The sequence below is a fragment of the Xenopus laevis genome, chromosome 1L, assembly GCF_017654675.1.
Source record: "Xenopus laevis strain J_2021 chromosome 1L, Xenopus_laevis_v10.1, whole genome shotgun sequence".
Lineage (NCBI taxonomy): Eukaryota > Metazoa > Chordata > Amphibia > Anura > Pipidae > Xenopus > Xenopus laevis.
Genome location: NC_054371.1, coordinates 154,135,657 through 154,158,352, shown reverse-complemented (window position 1 = coordinate 154,158,352; position 22,696 = coordinate 154,135,657). Strand labels below are relative to the sequence as shown.

The window sequence follows — 22,696 nt, the reverse complement described above, 5'->3', positions numbered from 1 at the left end:
ATTCACAAGCAAACATTTGCACTTGCCATTTTCAAGCACAAGATGAATTGTGGCCAAAAACATGGCACTTTGCACCATTATAAGTTTTAAACAGTAAATTAAGTACATTACTTAAAAAAGTTATATTACAAAACACTAAATCAATTTTCTGGCATCCATCAAATCCATATGTATAAAAGTCCAAAATATAAACTTGAAAACGCTTCTTCTCTATTTCCTGGAATATAGAATCACTCTGCTCTTTTGCAATTATTGTATTTTTTTCATTTGATTTATATCCATCAAACCTAGTCTCATATGTCAGAGATGACTTACGGATTGTGAAACAGGAAATTATTGATCAATACATTACCATTGTGCCGGAGGTCACTGTCGGTGACCATTATAGCATTCCAACCAGTGCTTGGGATTACAATGTTAATGTTAAACATTTTGATTGAAAAAATAATAATATATATTGCTAATTGCGATTTCAGATAAAAAATAAAACACAATTGGCCTTACACACATCTAATCTGCCATTGGCACTATGTCTCTATCAGTAATGTTATATCACTCAATCCCCTGGTTGCTACAGTCTTCTAAAGACACCACTAACAAGGACACTGACTTACAATGAAAATTCAATAGAAAGTGATTATATATATATGATATATATATATATATATATATATATATATATATATATATATATATATATATATATATATATATATATATATATAGTAAGACCACCAGTATAGAGAAGAGTAAACTCTCCAGTACTTTTTGAAACATCATGAATAATTTTCTGCTCTATATTTGAACCCAAATTTCAAATCTGAAGAGATGCCTCAAAAGGAATACAAGTGGCATATCACAATATATAACATGTCGAAGGGAGAGTTGAATTATTTTCCTTCTTTTCCAGCTGTTGTCTATTACAGCGGTTACAATGCAACTCCAATTCTGGAGGAATGTTTATGCAAACTAAACTACAACACTCAACAACGGATTCTTCATAAAAGGAAACGTAGGTGTCAATAGTTCTTAGCCATAGATGGTATTTGATACACTAGAAATTTATTAGTGGTACAGCAAAGGTCAACAGTAATGTAATAAATACACTGCACACCCAGAATCTACTCACTCTGCAGTGGTACAGCATAGGTCAAACCATTTACAGATCTTCATCTAACATTGCATATAGGAGAAATTGTGAAGGAATAGTTTCACCATTCAGGAACACCTGAACATAAGATACACCTAATGTATCTGCTACAGTGGAAGACTCTCATGGAGTCCCTTTTAAACTATGGCCCATACACATAGGCAGGTTTTACCTTGCAATGACTAATTTCTCCTCAGTGGAGCTAAACTGGCCTGTATGTCTGACAACTCCTATGAGTGTTCCATGACAGAGCTTGCTTTGTATAATCTAACCATGTTCAAAGAGGCCCTGCTCCCTATCTTCACCAAGTTTGTTGCTTGTCTTATGACTCATCTTGGTTCTGGGGCCTTCTACTCCAGGCCCCCAGCACATCAAACTCTGCTACTAGGTAGGACCAAAAACAGTGATCCATGTGCTCATTCCCCTTGACAGGAACTGGTCACATTACTCCTCATCCAATTGAGTAACCATCTTCCCACAGAGCATAGGTTACTGAGCAGTAAAGGAAATTATAACTTTGAGGCCGCTACAATTTTTCACTATGTTACATTAGAATAAAGTACCAGTAAGACACACATACAAAATTAATTTAAACTGACATACCAATTATTCCTAAACTGAACCCCACCAGATCTATTTTGTTCAATTGACCCCTAGATAACATGCATTCTTAACATGAGTCACAATGTTCTACAAAACATATCATACTATAAATTATGTAGCGGTTTCAACAAACAGGTCTGCATTATCTGTTAAAGATTATATACTTTTTCTAGCATTAAAATGTGTGCTCTTATATGCATTATCAAAGTACATATTTTTCTTTCCTAATAAAGATCTGTTATGCTGTCACATAAACAGAAAGGCTGAAAATGATGGGCAGCTATTTTTTTTTCAACCACAATAACCTATATAACTATAGGCCTGCCGGCCGCCAGTTGGACAGTACACTGTCATACTGACCCCCCTGGTGTGGCCCCCTACATGAAAGTCTGCCTGCTGTGACTGCTTACTTTGTGTAAGATTTAAAAAGTATCAGTACTGAGATTAACTGCCCCCTGCATTGTTTACATCTCAAACTCAGACAGTAAGGGTCAAACCTTTAACCCCCCCCCGCATTGTTCAAACCTGTGTCACCTCTATTGCTCATACCGCTAAAAACCTGTGCTGTTCACACCTCAGTCCCAGATGATAAGTGCCTACATTGTTCACTTGTCCACACTTCAGACAAACTGCTGCAGAGGCACAGCATTGTGTTACTGTAGTACAGTATGTACTGTTGATCTTAGAGTGGTTCTGATAAGTCTCCTGCTGTATTCTGCCTTCCCTATGCTCCTTGTGTGTGCCATACTCTGCTTGCCCTATGCTCCCTGTGTGTGTCATACTCTGTCTGTCCTATGCTTCCTGTGTGTGCGATACTCTGTCTTCCCAATTCTCCTTGTGTGTGCCATACTCTGCTTGCCTTATGCTCCCTGTGTGTGTCATACTCTGTCTGTCCTATGCTTCCTGTGTGTGCGATACTCTGCATTCCCAATTCTCCTTGTATGTGCCATACTCTACCTGCCCTATGCTCCCTGTGTGTTCCATACTCTGCCTGCCCTATGCTCCCTGTGTGTTCCATACTCTGCCTGCCCTATGCTTCCTGTGTGTGCCATACTCTGCCTTCCCAATTCTCCTTGTGTGTGCCATACTCTGCCTGCCCTATGCTCCCTGTGTGTGCCATACTATGTCTGCCCTATGCTCCCTGTGTGCCATACTCTGTCTGCCCTATGCTACTTATGTATACCATACTCTGTCTGCTATGTGCTCCCTGTGTGTGCCATACTCTGCCTGCCCTATGCTCCTTGCAGGGGGCATAACTACAGAGGAAGCAGAACCTGTGGCTGCAGAGGTGCCAAGGAGGTATAGGGGCCCTGTGAAGCCATAATTAATGAGCCATTTTAATATGTACTATATTTGCAATAGAGGACAACCTCTGCAAAATTGGCGGCCCTAAAATTAATTTGTTGCATGACCCAAAAACATCTAGTTACACCAGTACCGTAACTAGAGGGGGGCGGGCTCTTGTACGTGACGCACAGCCGGGCCCGAATTTCAGTGGCGCACGGCGCTGCCGGGGGGATTTCAGTGGCGCACGGCGCTGCCGGGGGGCCCTGAGGGGGTAGTTCCACCACTGAGTTACACCACTGGCTCTTTGTGTGTGCCATACTCTGTCTGCCCTATGCTGCCTGTGTGTGTCATACTCTGTCTGTGCCATGCTCTGCCTGTGGGAAGTGAACCTGGTTAGGGTTTGTTGAGCATTTGGAAATACTTTTAGGGGGACCCTAAGGTGTTTAATCATGTGCTGGGGGTTGCTGTGCTATCCACAGGAGAGGATGAGGCGCAGAATCGGACTGGGGGGCCCGGGGCCCACCGAGACTTCTGTCCAGGGCCCCCCTCCGGCCCCCCTACTGTGATGCGAAGGTGCCGCTCGGTGCACATGCACGAACGAAGGCGCTGCATGGTGCCGAAAAACATACCCATATGGATTTAAGGGTATGTCTTAATATGGTTTAATACATTTTTTCACATGAGTGATATCCCTGCAGTGAGACACAACGATTTGGTTTTATGGTGCACTACCACAATTAATGTGGATATAGTCTTAAAAGTTCTTGTGGTAACATGGGTATGGTTTAATGTGGGTGTGGTTTAAGTAACCACAGAAGTTGGACAGCACTGTACAGTGGCGTAACTAGTTGTTACTGGGCCCCATAGCAAATTCAATTTATGGCCCCAAAATATTTATAAGTTGGCCTATTTTACCAAGATATATTAAAATTGCTAATTAATTAGGGTCTCACTGGGCCCCCTACACTCCTGGGCCCCCCTGCAACCGCAGGGTCTGCTTCCTCTATAGTTACGCCCCTGGCACTGTAGTATGAGCCGGCAATTTTAAAATGTAGGAACTGAATACTTTTTATATAAGAGAAGAGGTGTTCCTTACAATATCTACCAGTATTGTGGGAAACCAGGTGTCACAATGTATACACAGAAAAAAGAAGGCTAAAATTAACCTTAGTTCTTCCCATTTTTTCTGTTTTGATTCTAAGATCATTCCATACTAGCACTTTGCAGAAAATTAAATCAAACCTTTGCTTTTTTGAGCTTACCACGGGTAGATCAGCTTGCCTTACACAAATGGGCATATTTAACAATGAGTGAAAGTAAACTTCACCACAGTTCACCAGAGGGGATCTTCCTAGATTTCTTTTCATTGTGTGGGAAGGGAACATATCAACATATCAAAGTTAATCATGCTATTCTTCCTAGGTGACTCAATAGTAAATGGCACATCCTGCAGAGAAGGTGGAAAACCTGCATGCACCTGTACAAAGCCTATATCACATTAACAAAAAGAATAAAAAAATATAGGTATCATTTTCCTGTAAATCATCCATTATATGCTGCGGGAAGGATGTGTATCAATGGGTCTAGTGGTAGTGAATGTAGTTTATATAATGGTTATGTCACCAGGCTGTAGGAACTCAAATGAGTAGGGGTTTATTAGTCTACAGATCAACATGTAAATTGAGGGAGTGAACAAGATAATTAATTTATATAAATAAAATATATATATAAATAATAACCCCAGTCAGTGTATTGTGCTTGATTCATTAATTGCAAATCACACCCTACTCTTGCTTTGTGGGCATCTATATAGTATCCACTTCAGAAAATACAGTTGTACAGTATTTTTAAGGTAGTCCTTTCTCCTATACAGGGGCGATCCTGGCCCCTCCGCCGCCTGAGGCAGCAGCAGTTGCTGCTGCCCCCCCCTCCCCCGGAAATTCGCTCTTAAAGTACCAGGAGCAGCATTTTTGCTGCCCCTGGTACCTAGTGGGGCGCTGCTGCCTGAGGCGACAGTCTCAACTCGCCTCATTGGCGAAGTACCCCTGCTCCTATAGACATAATGGTGCAAGGCCCATCCATACCATGCTATGTATAAACTAGGAAAGAACCTGCTGCACTTACTTAGCTATTGGATAGCTTTTTGTTCCTGCATTAAAAACATATAGGGGAAGATTTATTGTCAGCCATTGAGTTGAGGAAATACAAAAGTGAAAAACAAAATTCTTTAACTCGAGCATCATTTGCATTTTGTTTTTGTGAGCAGTGCATTTACCAGCAGCACCTATCATTATATACATATGTGTTGAGAGATGTGTTAGGATTGGCAATTCTCACTGCCAGTAAATACAGCTACAGCATGCACATCACACCAAGTATATTCTATGTAAATTCACATACAATTGACTTTTGCTGCACAGATAAGTCATGATAGAGGGAGACCACAGATTTCTTTAGCATAACCCACCCCTTACACCATCTTCCCACCCATTACATCACCATCCCTTCCCCCATGTCCATTTTCTGCACTTGCAAAGGTGGCAGCCCTAAGAACATTGCATCACCACACTTGCACAAACAATGTGCCACAAACTTTTATTTTCTTCCAAACTCTGCACATCACTTTTGTTCCTCTCTTTCAAAAATGATACAATTTGTCATGCATGCATATACTTGTAGTCCATACATACATTTTTTGGGTAGTGGCAATGAGGTTCTCTAAAACCAGTTTGATTATCTCCAACTGCTCGTGCTGCACAACATGGAAATGTGTCAGCACTCACTTCTATGGACAGGGTCACATTGGCCTGCAAGTATACCAACTGGACTTGCTAACTGATCTTCATTCTTATTCACCACTTATATGAGTGGTAGGGAAGTCCCCTTTATTATTCTCAGAAGAGTTTTAAAAACTTGTGGTTACCCATACTAGGTTTTTGTCTAGCAGCAAACAAGTGAAGCAGGAGCACAAAACCAACACAGAGAGGGGAGATGCAGACAAACCAATATTGTTATCCCATGCAAATCTGGAGTGCCGGAAAGCAGGAGGATTTTTAACAAACATACCATTCATGTGTTTTTTAAACTATCAACACACTTTTGGTACACCCAAAAGACTCAACACCCAAACAAAAACAAAGCAATGTGCCAATTTGTCAGCAGATTATGTAGTACATTCGTTGGCTGATGTTCGCCACCAATGCGTCCTCGGAAATGTCTGTCAATTATTTGCCCTTTAAAGGGTCTGCCAGTAAATGTTTGAAAAACATCAACCTCTCTACAGTCTCTGCCCAGGGCAAATCCCCCAATTCATAGACAAAACACCCACAATTCCATGAAGGTAAAAGTAATACTTCAATGACTTTTTTTTTTATTAGGTATTTTGTTTTTTGTACAATTACTGTTGCTCAGCATAAGATGGAAGCATGATGGATAAAGAAAAACATTAGGCAGTTTGAGCCAACCAGAGGTTTTCTAGATGTTATTGAACTAATATGATCTCACCCATAGCAGAAGGCTGTGGCAGGTGCTGGGAGATGTAGGGCTGACAGGCCTTTGGTTACCCGTTATTATTTATATATATATTATATATATTGTAAAGTTGACTAGAATTAACACTTCATTATGCGAAAATAGTAATTAATTTGTTTGCAATTATTTCTTCTCTTTTGTAGCTAGAAGTTTATGCTATACCCCATGCTCATAGCATAATACAAATATATGTATTCATGTAACATTTTAACCAAATGCTCTTTTCATACATATTAATATTTATTTTGACTTTACAGCTGCTGTCTGACACTGAGTTCTGCAACTCTATTATTTTTTATTCTGTAAAATATTCTTTGCTATTAATTTTCCCATAGTGATTTTAATCTATAATTACTTTGTTTAGATTGTAAACTATAATTACATTGTTAGTAATATTGTTGGTTATGAGAAATGGATATCACAATGGACAGTGCTGTAGTATTAATTACATTACCCCATTGCAAAGCACAAGCATTCCAAAACATTTATTTTATATAATGATATGAATATAAATTAATCAATATGAATTAGATCATAAGAATTAGACCCTCCATTCATTTTTTTCTGATCCAATATTATCCTTTTTTCCTCTTAGGAATTTTCTTCATTCCTCTCAGTGTCCTGGCATCAGGTAAAGAGCAACCCCTGTGTATTCCAAAGTGGTTTTATAGTGTGATATCATACATTTACAATAACTTACTAATGGGGTGGTTTCTACAGCTGTACTGGTAGTCAAATCTGTATAGTTTTACACCTCTTTTACCCGTTTTGTCCACAAGCCCAGAATGTTCTACACTATCATTATACAACGTACTGCAATAAAATAAAAATGAGCTGCAAAATATCCTCCCTTTAGACAAAACAGGGATTTTTTTCCATACATTGCAATATAATTCAAGATGACCAACTATGTCAAAGTCAACCCTGGTCTGGCAAGTCCTACACTCACTTTAATCTGATTTATTTACCCCATATGTAATATAAAGCCCTACGTTTGCCCAGGAGCAGTAACCAATAGCAACCAAAAAGATGTTTGTTTTTAAACAGGTTACTATTAAAATTCGACCTACTGATTGGTTGGTTGGTATAGGTTACTGCACATGGACAAACTTAATGTCATTTTTATATAACCCCATAAGATTTTCACTGCTTCATTATATATTTTACACAGGAACCTGCACTGCTTGCTTTCTTTCAAGGTTAAAACTACCAAATGGTTGCCCTTTTTAACCTTATTCTGCAGTAAAATTGCATAGCCATCCCACAAGTGTAAATATGTTGCTTAAAGGAACAGTAACATCAAAAAATAAAAGTGTTTTAAAGTAATGAAAGTATAATGCAGTGTTGCCCTGCACTGGTAAAACTGATGTGTTTGCTTCAGAAACACTACTATAGTTCATATAAACAAGCTGCTGAGTAGCAATGGCGGAAATTGAAAAAAGGATAAATGGCACAGGTTAAATAGTGGATAATAGATAACATTATGTTCTATAGAGCTTATCTGCTATCTGTTGTGTAACTTGAGCCTTTTCTTATCTGAATGGCTGCCCCCCATTGCTACACAGCAGCTTATTTATATAAACAATAGTGGTGTTTCTGAAGCAAATACATAAGTTTTACCACTGCAGGGCAACACTGCATTATATTTGTATTACTTAAAAACAATTTGATTTTTTAATGTTAATGTTCCTTTAACTGTTTCATAAAGTATGACAATAGTGTTTATTAGAAAAATCACCAAAAGACCTTTGTGGTGACATTTGCAATATTTGTAAATGTCTAATATCTCATAGCAGTGAATCACAATCAGCAGTGAATAGTGCAAAAAAAACCTTTGCAGGCAAATAGCTGTTTTTTGGGGGTTTTTTTGATCACTTGGCAAAGACAAGCATTGCCACTGTTAACTAACTATCACTACTATATGACTGCTTCACAGCTAATAAATCACTAGGGTACATCATCAAGTATCCCTTTGCATCATTACTATATCCAGTAGCATAATTACCATACCTGCAGACCCTGCAAAGGCAATACATTGGTTTTAATCTTCAATATATAAAGTGCTCTTTTTCTTTTCAGCATTCTCAGCCATTTAACCATGCTCTCTCTGATGCATTTGTATTATTCACCTGCAGAACCAGGCTTTCATTTAACACCAAACTATCAGATCTATATGTTTGGTGATGAAATCAATTTAAGGTGCTGTCATCACAGTTCTGACTTTATTTGGCAACTCCGGTTTTACCGAGAAGAGACAGAGATTCGTTCAATCCAAAATTCTTCAGACATTTGCTCGGAGCACTCATTTGTGATCCAGAAACTGCAAGACAGAGGACCGTACCATTGTGCAATCTGGCCAAGTGATAATGGAATAAATGCAGAGCCCAGGAGGAGTCAGCCCATTACTATGAATATTACAGGTAGGTTCAACATGTATCTGAAAGCAGTTATATAAGTATACTGTATATATTAAATGTGCCAGTTATTGGTACATTAAGGGGCACATTTACTAGTGGTCGAATATCGAGGGTTATTAACCCTCGATATTCGACGCTCGAAGTTAAATCCTTCGACTTTGAATATCAAAGTCGAAGGATTTAGCGCAATTTGTTCGATCGAACGATCGAAGGAAAAATCGTTCAATCGATCGAAGTAAATGTGCCCTAAATCTTTAGTATTCAACCAAATCTAACATGACTTAAGTGTGACTTTCAATCACTGCACAAATTAAGAAAACCATTTTTTAAAATTTAAATAGCGCTTATTTCAACTTTTGATCAAATTTGAGCATACAAATTAGGGTGGAGATTTAGTTTAGAAGATATGGCATGAGAATTTATTAGCAGAGGCCTTTCTGCCTCTTCTACGTGTGATTCAGGTACAGCATTAGCCATATAATCATATTTCAATGGATGCTGGCAACTGTAGTTCACCTGGACAATCACAGGTTACACCTCTCTGGTTAAGTAACTAATTTTGTAGCCCCAGTCGTAAAATATCAAGATATCATAAGTCACCTTGGATTAATATAACTTTGATAAAAACACTCAACATTTGGCATTGTTAGAGAGAATGTTTTTGTTGTTGTTAACTGTAGATAAACACATACATGAACACTTCCATGTGTTTTCACGTGTTAAACCTTTTTCTCACTCAATTGAATCTGACCCATTGTCGCTTGAACAAAGGGAGGCGATTGAAATTTTAAAAAATGCCTTATTGCAGAAATGTCCAACATTATTATATGTGTCCAGCTTGTTTTCTCAACTCACATTACCATATACTGTATGTAATGCCAATGTCTGTGCAGAGGGGCATTTTACAGCTTTCTCTTCAAGTGTATAAGATATTATAGGCATGTATATGAAAATAAAGCGAATACTGATAAACGATTTTGCTCCTAAACATTCTATACAGTTGAAATAAAGTGCTGGGAGATTCCTCCTCAAGTTTATAAACTCTGTTTGTATTGTTTGACAAATATGTATTTTTCTTTCACAGAATCCCCTCAAGCTCCAGTCATATCTTTGAACCCCTCATACCCTGTGTATTTAGTGGGAGAAGAAATCACTGTGACGTGTTTGTCTCCTGGTAACAAGGAAGTGTCAGGGTTCCACTTTTATAAGGAGGGCAAAGAAATCCACCCAACTGGCAAACAGACAGACAGATATATAATAACATCAGGGCAGGAGACTGCTGGGAGTTACAAGTGTGGATATCGGGAAATATTAAAAGAAAGAGAAATACAATCTGAACTAAGCTCTCCTATAGATATTAAAGTTTCAGGTGAGTTGTACTGGCTCTTGGTATTGATATTATACAGTTATAAGCAGGTAGATTAATTTAAATGGGTAAGCACAAATACACAATTCTTTTACTTCCAATGTGCTTTAAAAAGGAACAGCAGTTAGCTTCAAAAAAGTTCCTGTAATTACTTTATGCAGATCTAATAATTATTACATATCACATTGTAGAAATCAGAATATTACAGTTGGAAAGTATAGGTTTGCTAGATTTTACTAGAACAACATAAAGCCAATAAAGGTTTTGTTCATAAAATATATTTGTGAACATGCAGGTACTGAATGTGAATTAGGGTTCATTTAGGCAACCTACACTTTTGTTTCTTTATATTGATAGTTGCAGATTATACTGTTATTTGAAAATCCTGGAAGTAATGTAGGGACAATTTTAAATCTTATACTGCTAGCTCTATTTAAGTATTTTAAGACTCTGTAAAAACTCCATGCCGAGAGATATGGTATAGCAACCTGATCTACCAAGGTTGGGAAATACTGTGTTTGGTTACCACTACAGATTATTAAATATATCAATAAAGTTCCACAATCTCCAGCAACTGTCATCCCTGAAACTCTTTGTTTTACAGCCCCCCCACCTGCACCCTCGATCTCAATGAGTCCATCACACTCTGTGTATATTAGGGGGGAGAGAGTCACTTTGACATGCTCCCCTCCTGATGAGTATAAGGAAGGTCAAATACAGTATTACCACCAGGGCAAAGAAATCCACTCAGAAACACATATTATAAATTCGGAAGCCCTGGAATCTGCTGGAGAATATTCCTGTGGGTACTGGATTGAAATAAATGGTAGACGGATTAATTCATTGGTCAGCAATAATAGAGCAATCAGAGTAAGGGGTAAGTTCACTGATTTCATTTTATTTGATTTATAAGGATATTTTTCCTCATTTGAAATAAAACGCACAATGTTTGATCAGCAACCCATAGCAACCAATGAGATGTGTTAAACAGGTGACCGTTATTGACTTCTTCCTCCTGAATATTTATTATAAGTGATTAGACCTGTAGCGCCTTCAATTAGCCTATTTGACTGAACCCTGCAGTCCCTCTAATAGCCAAAATCAAGATTTTTTTATGTATGTTTTCATAAGTATATTTGAAGGGTTTGAACTTGATGGACATTGGTCTTTTTTTCTAACCCAATTTGACTATGTAACTGTGTAACTATATATGAGATTAGCCTATGACTAAGCGCCGGAGGGTGCGAAACGCGTAAGGTGGGGTATGTGGGGTAGTATGTACTAGCTACTGTTTTAATGTGAATAACAATAAATTAATATTTTTTACTTGAAGAGGCCTTGGGACTTATATCGTTTTTGATATAAACTTTTCTGCAGAAATGTATACTTACCAATTTACAGTGAGTGAAGTAAATGTACAACAAATAATAGATCTGGATTGGAGTTCGTTATGGGTGGCATATAGATACCGTGCTGAATTACCTAGTTTATAACAGAACTAGGCAAAACAAGGCAAAATGGTAGATATATGATGCATCTAGAATTAGTGCTCCTTTAAATTTCTTCAAAATATGGAGAATGGAGCGTAACATTTGTTGGATATGAAGAAATTCAATAAAAAGAGTATTTAAGAATCAGAAGGTGTAGAGCTGTGAATCCCAAAGTGTGACTCACAATTTTGGTAACCTTTTTATTCCTTACATGTTATCAAAAAGCCTAGCTTCTATTAATCTGCTTCTATTTCGTAGTACAAGGGTGCCCATATACATTTTGCATTTCTTAAAGGGGTAGTAAACCCTACTGCACTGTGCTGCTCAATCAAACGTAACTCAGTTGTTGCTGGATTGCAAATCCCAGAATAACAACAACATCATTAGAATTCTGTGGAAAACATCAACAGCAACTACAATACAAAAACAGAGACTGGTCTGAAGCATAACAGAATATCAAACAGCTTATGTAAAGTTATTTCAAAACCCACAGATTTGAGAGAACAAGAATTTTGTTACTAAGCCATTGTTTTCTGGGGCGTATGGATGTGAATATAGAAGGGTGGTAAAGAATAACTAATAGTGAGTGTGAACTGCTCAGCATTATCGTTATAATTGCGTGGGGGAAATACAAGACAATACAGGTATGGGACCTGTTATCCAGAATGCTTGGGACCTGGGGTTTTCCAGATCTTTTGGGCCATCATATAAACGTTAAATAAACCAAATAGGCTGGTTTTGCTTTCAATAAGGTTTAATTGTAGTACAGGTATGGGATCCATAATCTGGAAACACATTATTCAGAAAGCTCAGAATTACGTCTCCCATAGACTCCATTATAATCAAATAATCCACATTTTTAAAAATGATTTCCTGTTTCTCTGTAATAATAAAACAGTAGCTTGTACTTGATTCAAACTAAGATATAATTCATCCTTATCGGAAGCAACACCAGTCTAATGGGTTTATTTAATGCTTAAATGATTTTTTAGTAGATTTAAGGTATGCAGATCCAAATTACAGAAAGATCCATTATCCATAAAACCCTAGGTCCAGAGCCTTCTGGATAATAGGTCCCATACCTGTCCAAAGTACTGTGTTATTATTACAGAGAATACGGGAATCATTTTTAAAACTTTGGATTATTTGGATAAAATGGGAGACAGGCTTTCTGTAATTCGGAGCCATCTCAATGATGGGTTTCCAGATAAAGGATCCCATACTTGTACTATCACTTCTGTTTTCGGTGGGCATATCAAGGCAAGTTCTGCTCATTTGGCGTCCTCTCCAAATGAGCAAATCTGCCTATGCATGGCCCCCTTTTACTCAGGGACTCATTTATCAACACTGGGCATAATTGCCCATGGGCAGTTACCTATAGCAACCAATTAGCGATTAGCTTTTTAAAGCCAGCTGCAAGTAAAACAGTGAAAGCAGCAATGTGATTGGTTGCCATGGGTAATTGCCTATGGGCAAATTTGCCTGGTGTTGATAAATGACCCCCACTCTTAGGTCATTATGTCCCTTTGTGTGCCAGGTCTGGGCACAAAACTTTCACATGTTCTGCACTCTTCTGCTTTTTCAAGAACAATAGGGTCAATATGTATCTGGTCCCATATCTTAAAAACTTTCTAAATTAATAAATAGTGGGGAAATACTATATGTTGACTTATTGTTTCCATGATCATATAAGTAGAAGATACTATCTATATGACTCTCATATCTCCACCTGCCTATTTCTTATAGACATCCCACCTGCACCCTCCATCTCACAGAGCCCATTCCACTCTGTCTACATCAGGGGGGAAGCTGTCACTTTGACATGTTTTGTTCCTAATGAATATTCAGCATATCAGATCCAGTATTATAAACATGGAAGAGAAATCTACACAAGGGAGACAAATGAGAGAAATGTGAAGTATGCCATATCTACAGATGTCGAAGAGGCTGCAGGAAACTATTCCTGTACTTACTGGACAAAAATATCTGACAGAAATGTGAATTCTTTGCTGAGTAATATTTTAGCAATTAGAATAACAGGTAACAGTCGCATTTAAGGTACATTCTTTTATATAAAGTAAATTATGCGTGTTGCAATTTTGTTATAATTTAATCAGTTCTAATAGAATTCATTACGAATCTATCTTGACTGTTTGTGTGTGTATATATACACAGTATATATTTATATACTGTATATATAAATATATATAAATATGTATATATACAGTATATATATATATATATATATATATCAGAAAGTATGCACTCAATTTACAAGGCTAGTTACAAGTCAACAAATATAACATTTCTGAAGGTTTCTTAATAAGCAGGTGATTAAACAGACAATGAAAAAGGGTAAATTCCCTAAACGTTGTTGCTAAATACCAAATACAATATACTACCACTATAATGTAATACTACTACTTAAAGTACTTGTTTATTCCATACATAAAAACATGTTTGGTTTGCTGTTTGGTCTTTCCAAGGTAGATTACCTGCACACAGATAATCCCGGCGGATTATTTTTTTTGTGACAAAACACAACAACAGGTTTGGAGAGGGTGGGTTTATTCTTGTGATGTAATTATCTACCTTGCAAAACCAAACAGAAAACCAAACATGAAGGAGCTTCAGTTTCCCTGTTTGCCCCTGTTTAGCTCATGAAATTGCAAACCTCAAAGATTTTCATGATCAAAGCAAAAGGCCATAATTATGTTCAGTTTAAGATCTAAATATTGCACAAGGGTTATACTGCACCTTTAAGTAGATAATTTTATTACCTCCATCAACTCTGTATTTTTCATCTATTTATTTTACAGCCCAACCTCCTGCACCCTCCATCTCACTGAACCCCTCACACTCTGTCTATATTAGGGGGGAGCATGTCACGTTGTCATGTTCTCCTCCTGATCCATATAAAGCGTCAGGAATCCAATATTCCCACCAGGGCAAAGAAATCCACTCAACCACATATATTATATATACAGAAGCTCAGCAATCTGCTGGAAACTATTCCTGTGGTTACTGGATTGAAACCCACAATAGAAAGATAAATTCAATGAGCAGTGTTTATGTGACAATCCAAATAACAGGTAAATTAACTTATCTCATTGTATTGTTTGATGAAGGGAGTTTCTGCTATTCAATTTGAACAAAAGCCTTAATTTCTTTTCTGAATTTGGTGAAAATGTAAGTGATTCGGTAGGTAGTTAACAGATCTTGTGAATACTCACATTTAACTTCACTTACTCCATTTCATTTAACAGCAGTTAGTTTGCATTTGCTACAACCCAGTAACCTGCATTTATTAGACATGTCCTTAGTTTTCCTGTTGATGCAGATGAGCTAAGAAACAGATATTCACCTTTACAGCTTCACACCAGTGCTTCAGATGTTCTCAGTCATCCTATTATTATTTATTTTATGCCCCTCAATGGCTAATAGCACTTTGCTAGTGCTTTTCTACATGGAGGCTTCAGGACAGGGAATGCTATGTGTTCCAGGATGTTAGAGGATTTTCTGGAGAAGTGCTCATTTGTGTAAGTGATATACTCTTAAGTCTGGCTTCCAGTACTCCAGGTCTTTACCCTATCATACCTGTGAATAAAGTCTGTGCCTTGGTTCATTACATTACAGTCAGATGACTATTTTTAACAGCAAAGTCCTGTGCCGGGAGTCTATCAGCTATGGGCAGCCCCATTACATGTGTCCTACCAGTAACGGAGAGACTTTACGTGGATAAATAGTCTATGTTAAACTTTGTCTCTAAAAATGTGTCCCTGACTGGCAAGTACTGCAAGGGTACCAACCCCTGCCTTCCTAATAACATGCCAATTTGGTCTGACCAAGTCAGAAGATAATATTGGCATGTACATAACCAGCTTCAGAGATGGTGAATAGCCAATGAAATTGCACTGTTCTGTACAAAGTATGTGATTATACTATTCTTTCAATTTATCTCCACATCCTATTAGATTACTAATGTTGACTATACAGACAGAATTATATAAATATAAGGAGGTTAATTTTTATGTTTGTAAATCTTTGTGCGGGGAAGTAATTGCATCTCACTCAACACATGATCTTGTAAATACAAGTTACTGTTTAGATGATTCTCATATCTGCACCTCCCTCTTTCTTCCAGACATCCCACCTGCACCCTCCATCTCACTGAACCCATTCCACTCCATCTACATCAGGGGGGAACCTGTCACTTTGACATGTTCTGTTCCTGATAGATATTTAGCAAATCAGATTGAGTATTATCAGCATGGACGGGAAATCCACACAAGACTGACAGATGAGAGAACTGTGATTTATGTGATATCCACTAATAATGCTGAGGTTGTAGGAAACTATTCCTGTAGTTATTGGACCACCATATTTAACAGAAACATTCATTCTTCAGTTGCTAATTCTGTAGCTATCAGAATAACAGGTAAGTGTAATGATATTATTTAAGGTTTATAAAGAATTTTTTTAAGTATAGTGTCCAGTCATGCAATACTTTCTTCAAATTGATGCCACGTCACAATTTCCTTGTCTACTTTACAAAAGATATCAACTGCTTTATTTGAATACTGTATATGACATTACACAAAGCAATCAGTGAAGGTCAAAAACATCTAGATATGTGGAGCACCTCTTTAACATGTATATTGCAAGAATCCCCATCAAAAACAAGCACTCACAGGATTTGTGACAACATTGCTAAATAGAACCAGGCAATTTACCAACAGAGGGGAATAGATTACAGACCTAGAGTGCGTGTCCTCAAAGGCTATTGATTACCATCAGCCGGCTTGACCAAAAAGAGTCTCCTAACTAGCGACCCTGACATTCGTTGCAATAGTGAAGCAAATTCATGCCCTCCAGACCAATATCAATAGTGTGGTGCTCATCAATAAATTAAGTTATAAGCATCCCCAAAATATAGTCAACAATAATTAAGACATTGGGATCCCCTAAGCTGCAACCAACAATAAATTAACAGAATTGCACCCCGTGCATGCTACTGTACCACATACAGGTAAGGAAAAGCTCATATTAAAAATCAGGCCACATTAGTTGGTGGCCTCTGGGTGCCCAGTACCATGTAACATCATTTATGGGACCATCATACCCATATGAAGATGGATAATAACTGGGGCACAGGTGTAACATACCCACTTATTGGGAATAAGCTATCCAATAACCTTGTCACGCACACACACAAACCAAACAGAGTTTAAATGAAGCAATTAATGGTAAGATTTAATTGAGCCATTTAGGTGCCACTATTAGTAACCTATGGATCCAGTGAGATTCACATTGTAGATGCATTTTATGTCTATCACCCCCTCCTAATCGGCGGAACATGACCAATTGCCACACACTGATGGGTAGGTAAGGAATGTCCACATTTAGCAAAATGGTGGGAAAAAGGTTGTTTACAAACATTTTTCTTATCCTTAGGGGCCTCATCCTTAGTCACTGAATTCTTTTTGGCAATAGCCTTTTTAATAGCTGTCCAATAGTAGCCCAAATGTTCTCTCAAAGTTGCAATGGCTTTAACAACATATGTGGGCCCATACAATGATATAGATGACTAACTCTGAAATCCAATAGTCTGTAATTAATCTTAGTTCTTCTCATTGCTATCACCCACAAATAGAAAGTTGCACAACACACAATACAAACATCCGTAGTAGCTAAGTTATTATTTTTAGAGCCTCAATATTATATTTCCAAATAAATAATGTTACTGCAGTGTATGCTGTGTGTGACAAAGATGTGAAGAAGAATAAACTACAAAACACTATTTAGCCTCTGACAAACACTAATATTTAATTGAGTAATTATGTGATGTCTGCATATCGTATCCAGATCCAGACGCTGTGTAATATGACCTTGTTCATGGAACACTCCAGGGCCTGATCCATTGTACCACTAGAATGCCCATTTCATATTCCTGGTGAAGATTATATACAGTATGAACACTTAAACACTTAATGGCCAATCAAGCTTATAGGTGGCCATACACAGGGAGATCCGATTGTTTGACGATGTCGCTAAACGAGTGGATCTCTCCGAGGTGGGCAATATCGGGCTGATCCAATCATGGGCCCTAGAGCCCAGCTATCCGATCGCATCAACGAACAGATGCAGATGCAATCCGACTGGATTTTTTACCCTGTCTGAATGGCATTTGGCCGACTTTCAGCCAGATATTGATCTGGAAAGCCCATCGGAGGGCCCCACACACGGACCAATAAGCTGCCGACTCTTCTGTTGGCAGCTTTAATTGCCCCGTGTATGGGGGCCTTAATAGGGTGGTGTGATTGTATCAGAATGCTCTTATTCAAAATAATTATTCCAAGGCTCCTCACATTCAGGCCCACTGGAAACTGAATGACTTTGCCACTGAGTGTAACCAATTTAACAATACTGTAAACAATATGTATGGGACTATTATACTGTACATGGGATTTAGGCAGACATGTTTAAAAGTGTGTACAGCCCTGATAATATGTATTAAAATCCTTATATTTCTATTGATCTTTACCCACCCAGGGATTGTAGCTCATTGCTTCCTGTATATATTTGTTGAATGAGAGGCCCTCTACCTCTTAGTAAAGGGTATATTTACATGAGGCAACAAATGTGGTCATTGAGGGGTCATTTCCAGAGACTGTTGAAATGGAGAGGACCAGATGGATCCAGATAGATTAACATATCTGCCCTATCCTAGCCTTCTTTTAAAGGAACAGTTCAATGTACAAATAAAAACTGGATACATAGATAGGCTGTGTAAAATAAAAAATGTTTCTCATAGATATTTAGCCTGCCTTTCAGTTCGATAACTCTGAGTAAGTCAGCGACTTAAAGTGGGGCCACATGGTACATATCTGTTCAGTGAGTTTGCAATTGATCCTCCACATTCAGCTCAGATTCAAAAGCAACAGATATTACCCATGTGCCAAGTCACTGATTGGTTACTGCCTGGTAACCAATCAGTGGAAACCAAGAGAGCTGCAAACCAGGAAGTAATGTTCTGGCTATTATGTAAGATATCCAGTCACTCCAGCCTTTATATATTACATTTTCGGCTAACTAATTATATTAGAAACATTTTTTATTTTGCACAGCCTATCTATTTACCCAGTTTTTATTTTTATACTGAACAATTCCTTTAAGTAAAGAGAGAGAGGGCACTCAAAATGTGAGAAAATAGAAAGTGTTTTTTTAGTAAATACCATAGTGTTTCAACCCCCATGAAAAAGCAGGCAATCATAATATTTGACAAAACTCAATAAATATTAGTGTATATTCCAGATGGGTGCCAAACAAATTGGGGTCAGAAGTGATGTAACAGGAAGTGATTTCACTCCCCAGGTTATGTGGTAACATACCTCCCAACCATCCCGTTTTGAGCGGGACAGTCCCACGTTTGACAGCTCAACCCGCAGTCCCGGATATGTACTGATATGTCTTTGATCTGCTGCATTGAACTGCCAGAAAAAGATACAAAGTTTCTAACTTAATTGGCTCTTGGCAGAGAGCCCAGAATGCATACTTAAAGTGATACTGACACTAAAAAACTACTTTTTAAAATATGAATGTACATTAAAAGTTACCTATGGGTAACTGTTTTTTGCTGAGAGGTTAATTTTTGTAAGTAATTGTTAGTTGAAGTTCCTAAACCTGACTGTTTTGCCAACCTGACCCTGTCAGTTAAATTCTCTAATGCTAACAGACTCCTGCTGCACAAATATGGCAGCCCCCTCATAGACTAACACAGGGAGTCAGATAGGTCATGTAAAAACATTGGGCAAATACTTTATGGCAAACTGCCCCCCCCCCCCCCGGGAAATACCCCATACTTTATATTTACCCCTTGGCGCAGATTCTGCCAGTGGAGTTCCACGCAGACATCTTCCGGGTTCTCAGTAAGCTGACTGGGAGATCGGTATGTAGGCGCATGCGCAGTTGGAGCAGTTTGCTAGTTTGCGACAACTGCGCATGTGCCGAATTGGACGGAAATTGCCGATCTCCCAGAAGGGCAATTCACCTTCATTAGCAAAACCATAATAACACAAACATCAAAAAGATTCGGCTTGCTACACATGGAACATCTTTTTGTCCCTCTTTCTGTTTCCAAAATGTTGGGAGGTATGCGGTAACTGCCATTTCTACACTAACCATGACAGATTTTATCATATACATACGTTCCCTGGTTGCTAAACAATCCAAACAAGGCTAGAACGAGACATTTTTGTCAGAGGAGGACAAGAACTTGTTGAACTTCTTGAAAGGTGAAAAATATGGAGCTTTTTCTAATAAATAACGGATCCCAAACCTGTACTTTATGCAGTGTCGGACTGGGATGCCAGGGGAAACACACCTATGACTAAGCGCCGGAGGGTGCGAAACGCGTAAGGTGGGCCTTGTGGGGTCAGTATGTATCTGAATTTTTTATGTGAATTTAAATAAAATATTTTTTTAACTGGAGAAAAAAGCCTTGGGAGAGCTATCTTTTGATATAGGATGTTTTGGGATGCCAGGGGCCCACCAGAAAACCTTAGGCTGAGGGCCCACTTTCCAAACTATTATTCCTCCTCTCTTCACTCAACCTCTTTATTCTCCTAGTCTCTTTTCTCTACATACTATACTCTATTCTTCCTTTATTAAGCCTCTTTGTTCTCATAAAGAAATAGGCAATGACCATGAAATAGGCCAAATGTTTATAAGCAAGAGGCCCACTGACCCCTGGGCCCACTGGGAGTTTTCCTGGTATCCCGGTGGGCCAGTCCGACACTGACTTTATGTTTTTCAGGCCCTTGAGGTGATACTTTTCTGTAGAAACGGGGGAATATTCATACAACATATTTTGTTGGGCTTTAGTATGCTTTCCAACTAAAATATTAAGGAGCAAGTTTTAGAGCAGATGGCTTTGAGATGTAATTTTACAGTCTTCCATTTCCATGTTACAGACATTCCAAGTCCACCTTCCATCGTCACGAGGCCTTCACATCCAGTATACCTGAAGGGAGAATCTATAAATATGACCTGCTCAACTCATACAACTCATAGTCAATCAGCAGCTTCAAAAGTGCAATTTTATAAAGATGAAAATCAAATTCAAGTTGAGGAAGCACATGATGGAGAGGCTACATATCTACTATTTATATCTGGTTTGGAGGATACTGGACACTTTCTGTGCAAATACATAACCATAGTTTCTGGGAGAGAGATACTTTCAGAGCCCAGTCAAAGTATCCAGGTTACAGTAGTGGGTAAGTTTTCAACTACTATAATCAGTTTAATATATCCTGGAATTCACGTTTGATACTGAGGCTCAACATTTATCAAATCTTTAAGGTTAACTTTAATTTTAGGAAGTGCCATTACCCTGTATCTGCAGCACTATGCCATGTTCTTCTCAATAAGCTCTCAGTATTAACTACTACTACTTTGCTTTTAAAGGGGCTCTTCAGGGTTTAGTTAACTTTTAGTATTCTGTAGAGGGTGATGTTATGAGATGCTTTGCATTTGATTTTAATTTTTTATTATTTGTGGTTTTTAAGTTATTTAGCTTTTTATTCAGCAGCTCTCCAGTTTGCAGTTTCAGCAGTTTCAGCAGTCTGGTTTCTAAGGTCCAATTACCCTGCAACCATGCAGTGATTTGAATAAGAGACTGGAACATGAATAGGATAGGTCTGAATAGAAAAATGAGTAATAAAAAGTAGCAATAACAATACATTTGTAGCCTTATGGGGCATTTGTTTTTAGATGGGGTCAGTGACTACCATTTGAAAACTGGAAATAGTCAGAAGAAATGATGAAACAACTATAAAAAATAAATAATTAAGACGTATTGAAAAGTTGCTTAGTATTAACCATTCTATAGCATACTAAACATTAACTTTATGGTGAATCACCACTTTAATGAATATGCACCATAATGTCTTGTTTTCTCAATATTGCTCACTTGTAGCTGCCATCGGCTGGCATTAAGGAAAATTCTTTCATCATTTGGTTATTACATTTTACAAGTTTAAATCATTGTTATGAAGTTTCAAGGAATGGTATGTCAAGGTGCTCCTAAATATAAGATGCCAACGTCCTACATGGTTATCAATAAATTAAGATGCATACTGCAGCCTACTCTGGTTTTGTGCAATTAGCATCAGCCTTCTAATGTAATTGCTAATTTACCATGCAGCAGAAAATTCATTATATGTATGGTTTTAAATTGGTGAAGTAGAACGCTAAGGGGCTGATTTACTTACAATCGAATTTTAAATTTTTTTTTATGAAATCTAAAAGATTGTGGTTTTCCTATTTTTTCTAAAAGCGCTAAAGATTTGAGATTTATTAAGTGTAAAAACCCTGAAAACCTCTAATACAAAACTTTTCCAGGAAAAAGTTATACTTATATAAGTTATACGTAATATAAGTTATATTTTCTTGTGTTTTTGTGCAGAAATAATAATAAATTGGTTGGATTATTGACTTTTTCACAGTAACCTTGTATTAAAATTTAGAAATTTGGAAATGCTTAATGATTGACTGCCTGTATTTACACTAATTCTTGCTGACACCCCAACTTAGACTGGTGATGGGAGCTCCATACCCCAGCAATGCTCAGAAATCCACTTTAACTTCACAGTGGAACAAAAATATTAATTTAGACCACTTATATACATGGGGGAGGGGCATATATTCCTATTTGGCCACATAGGACTTGAAAATTCTCTACCGTCTTCAACCACAGGGAACTCCAATCTTGCAGGTAGGTTCCTGCTCACATGTATAAGCTCTGTCTGGGTTTAGTTGGGGGTACACACTCCTAATGCTAATATTACATAAA

General features: G+C 37.9%; 2 protein-coding genes across 2 annotated transcripts in view; both read left to right on the top strand.

The window, feature by feature from the left end:
• Positions 1–870: 870 nt before the first annotated feature.
• LOC121400926 (Fc receptor-like A) lies at positions 871–10,734 on the top strand. The gene is made up of 5 exons (XM_041584866.1): positions 871–1,012; positions 7,167–7,202; positions 8,707–8,991; positions 10,073–10,357; positions 10,712–10,734. The coding sequence occupies exons 1-5, from the start codon at positions 871–873 to the stop codon at positions 10,732–10,734; spliced, it is 771 nt and encodes a 256-aa protein (XP_041440800.1).
• A 223-nt stretch (positions 10,735–10,957) lies between these two features.
• The window catches only part of LOC121394448, a 31,608-nt gene continuing 19,869 nt past the window's right edge, over positions 10,958–22,696 (top strand). Inside the window, exons 1-5 of the mRNA XM_041565454.1 lie at positions 10,958–11,231; positions 13,591–13,884; positions 14,664–14,936; positions 15,989–16,282; positions 20,817–21,119. Coding sequence (XP_041421388.1) covers positions 10,985–11,231; positions 13,591–13,884; positions 14,664–14,936; positions 15,989–16,282; positions 20,817–21,119 — 1,411 coding nt within the window. The 5' untranslated portion in view covers positions 10,958–10,984. The remainder of the gene's footprint in view (positions 11,232–13,590; positions 13,885–14,663; positions 14,937–15,988; positions 16,283–20,816; positions 21,120–22,696) is intronic.

Excerpts from the sequence above, each read along its gene's own strand:
- LOC121400926 (XM_041584866.1), top strand. The coding sequence starts at position 871 with ATGTCGAAGGGAGAGTTGAATTATTTTCCTTCTTTTCCAGCTGTTGTC. Across the intron at positions 1,013-7,166 it reads GATTCTTCATAAAAGGAAAC|GAATTTTCTTCATTCCTCTC; the intron begins GTAGGTGTCAAT and ends TTTTCCTCTTAG. Across the intron at positions 8,992-10,072 it reads CATTACTATGAATATTACAG|AATCCCCTCAAGCTCCAGTC; the intron begins GTAGGTTCAACA and ends TTTCTTTCACAG.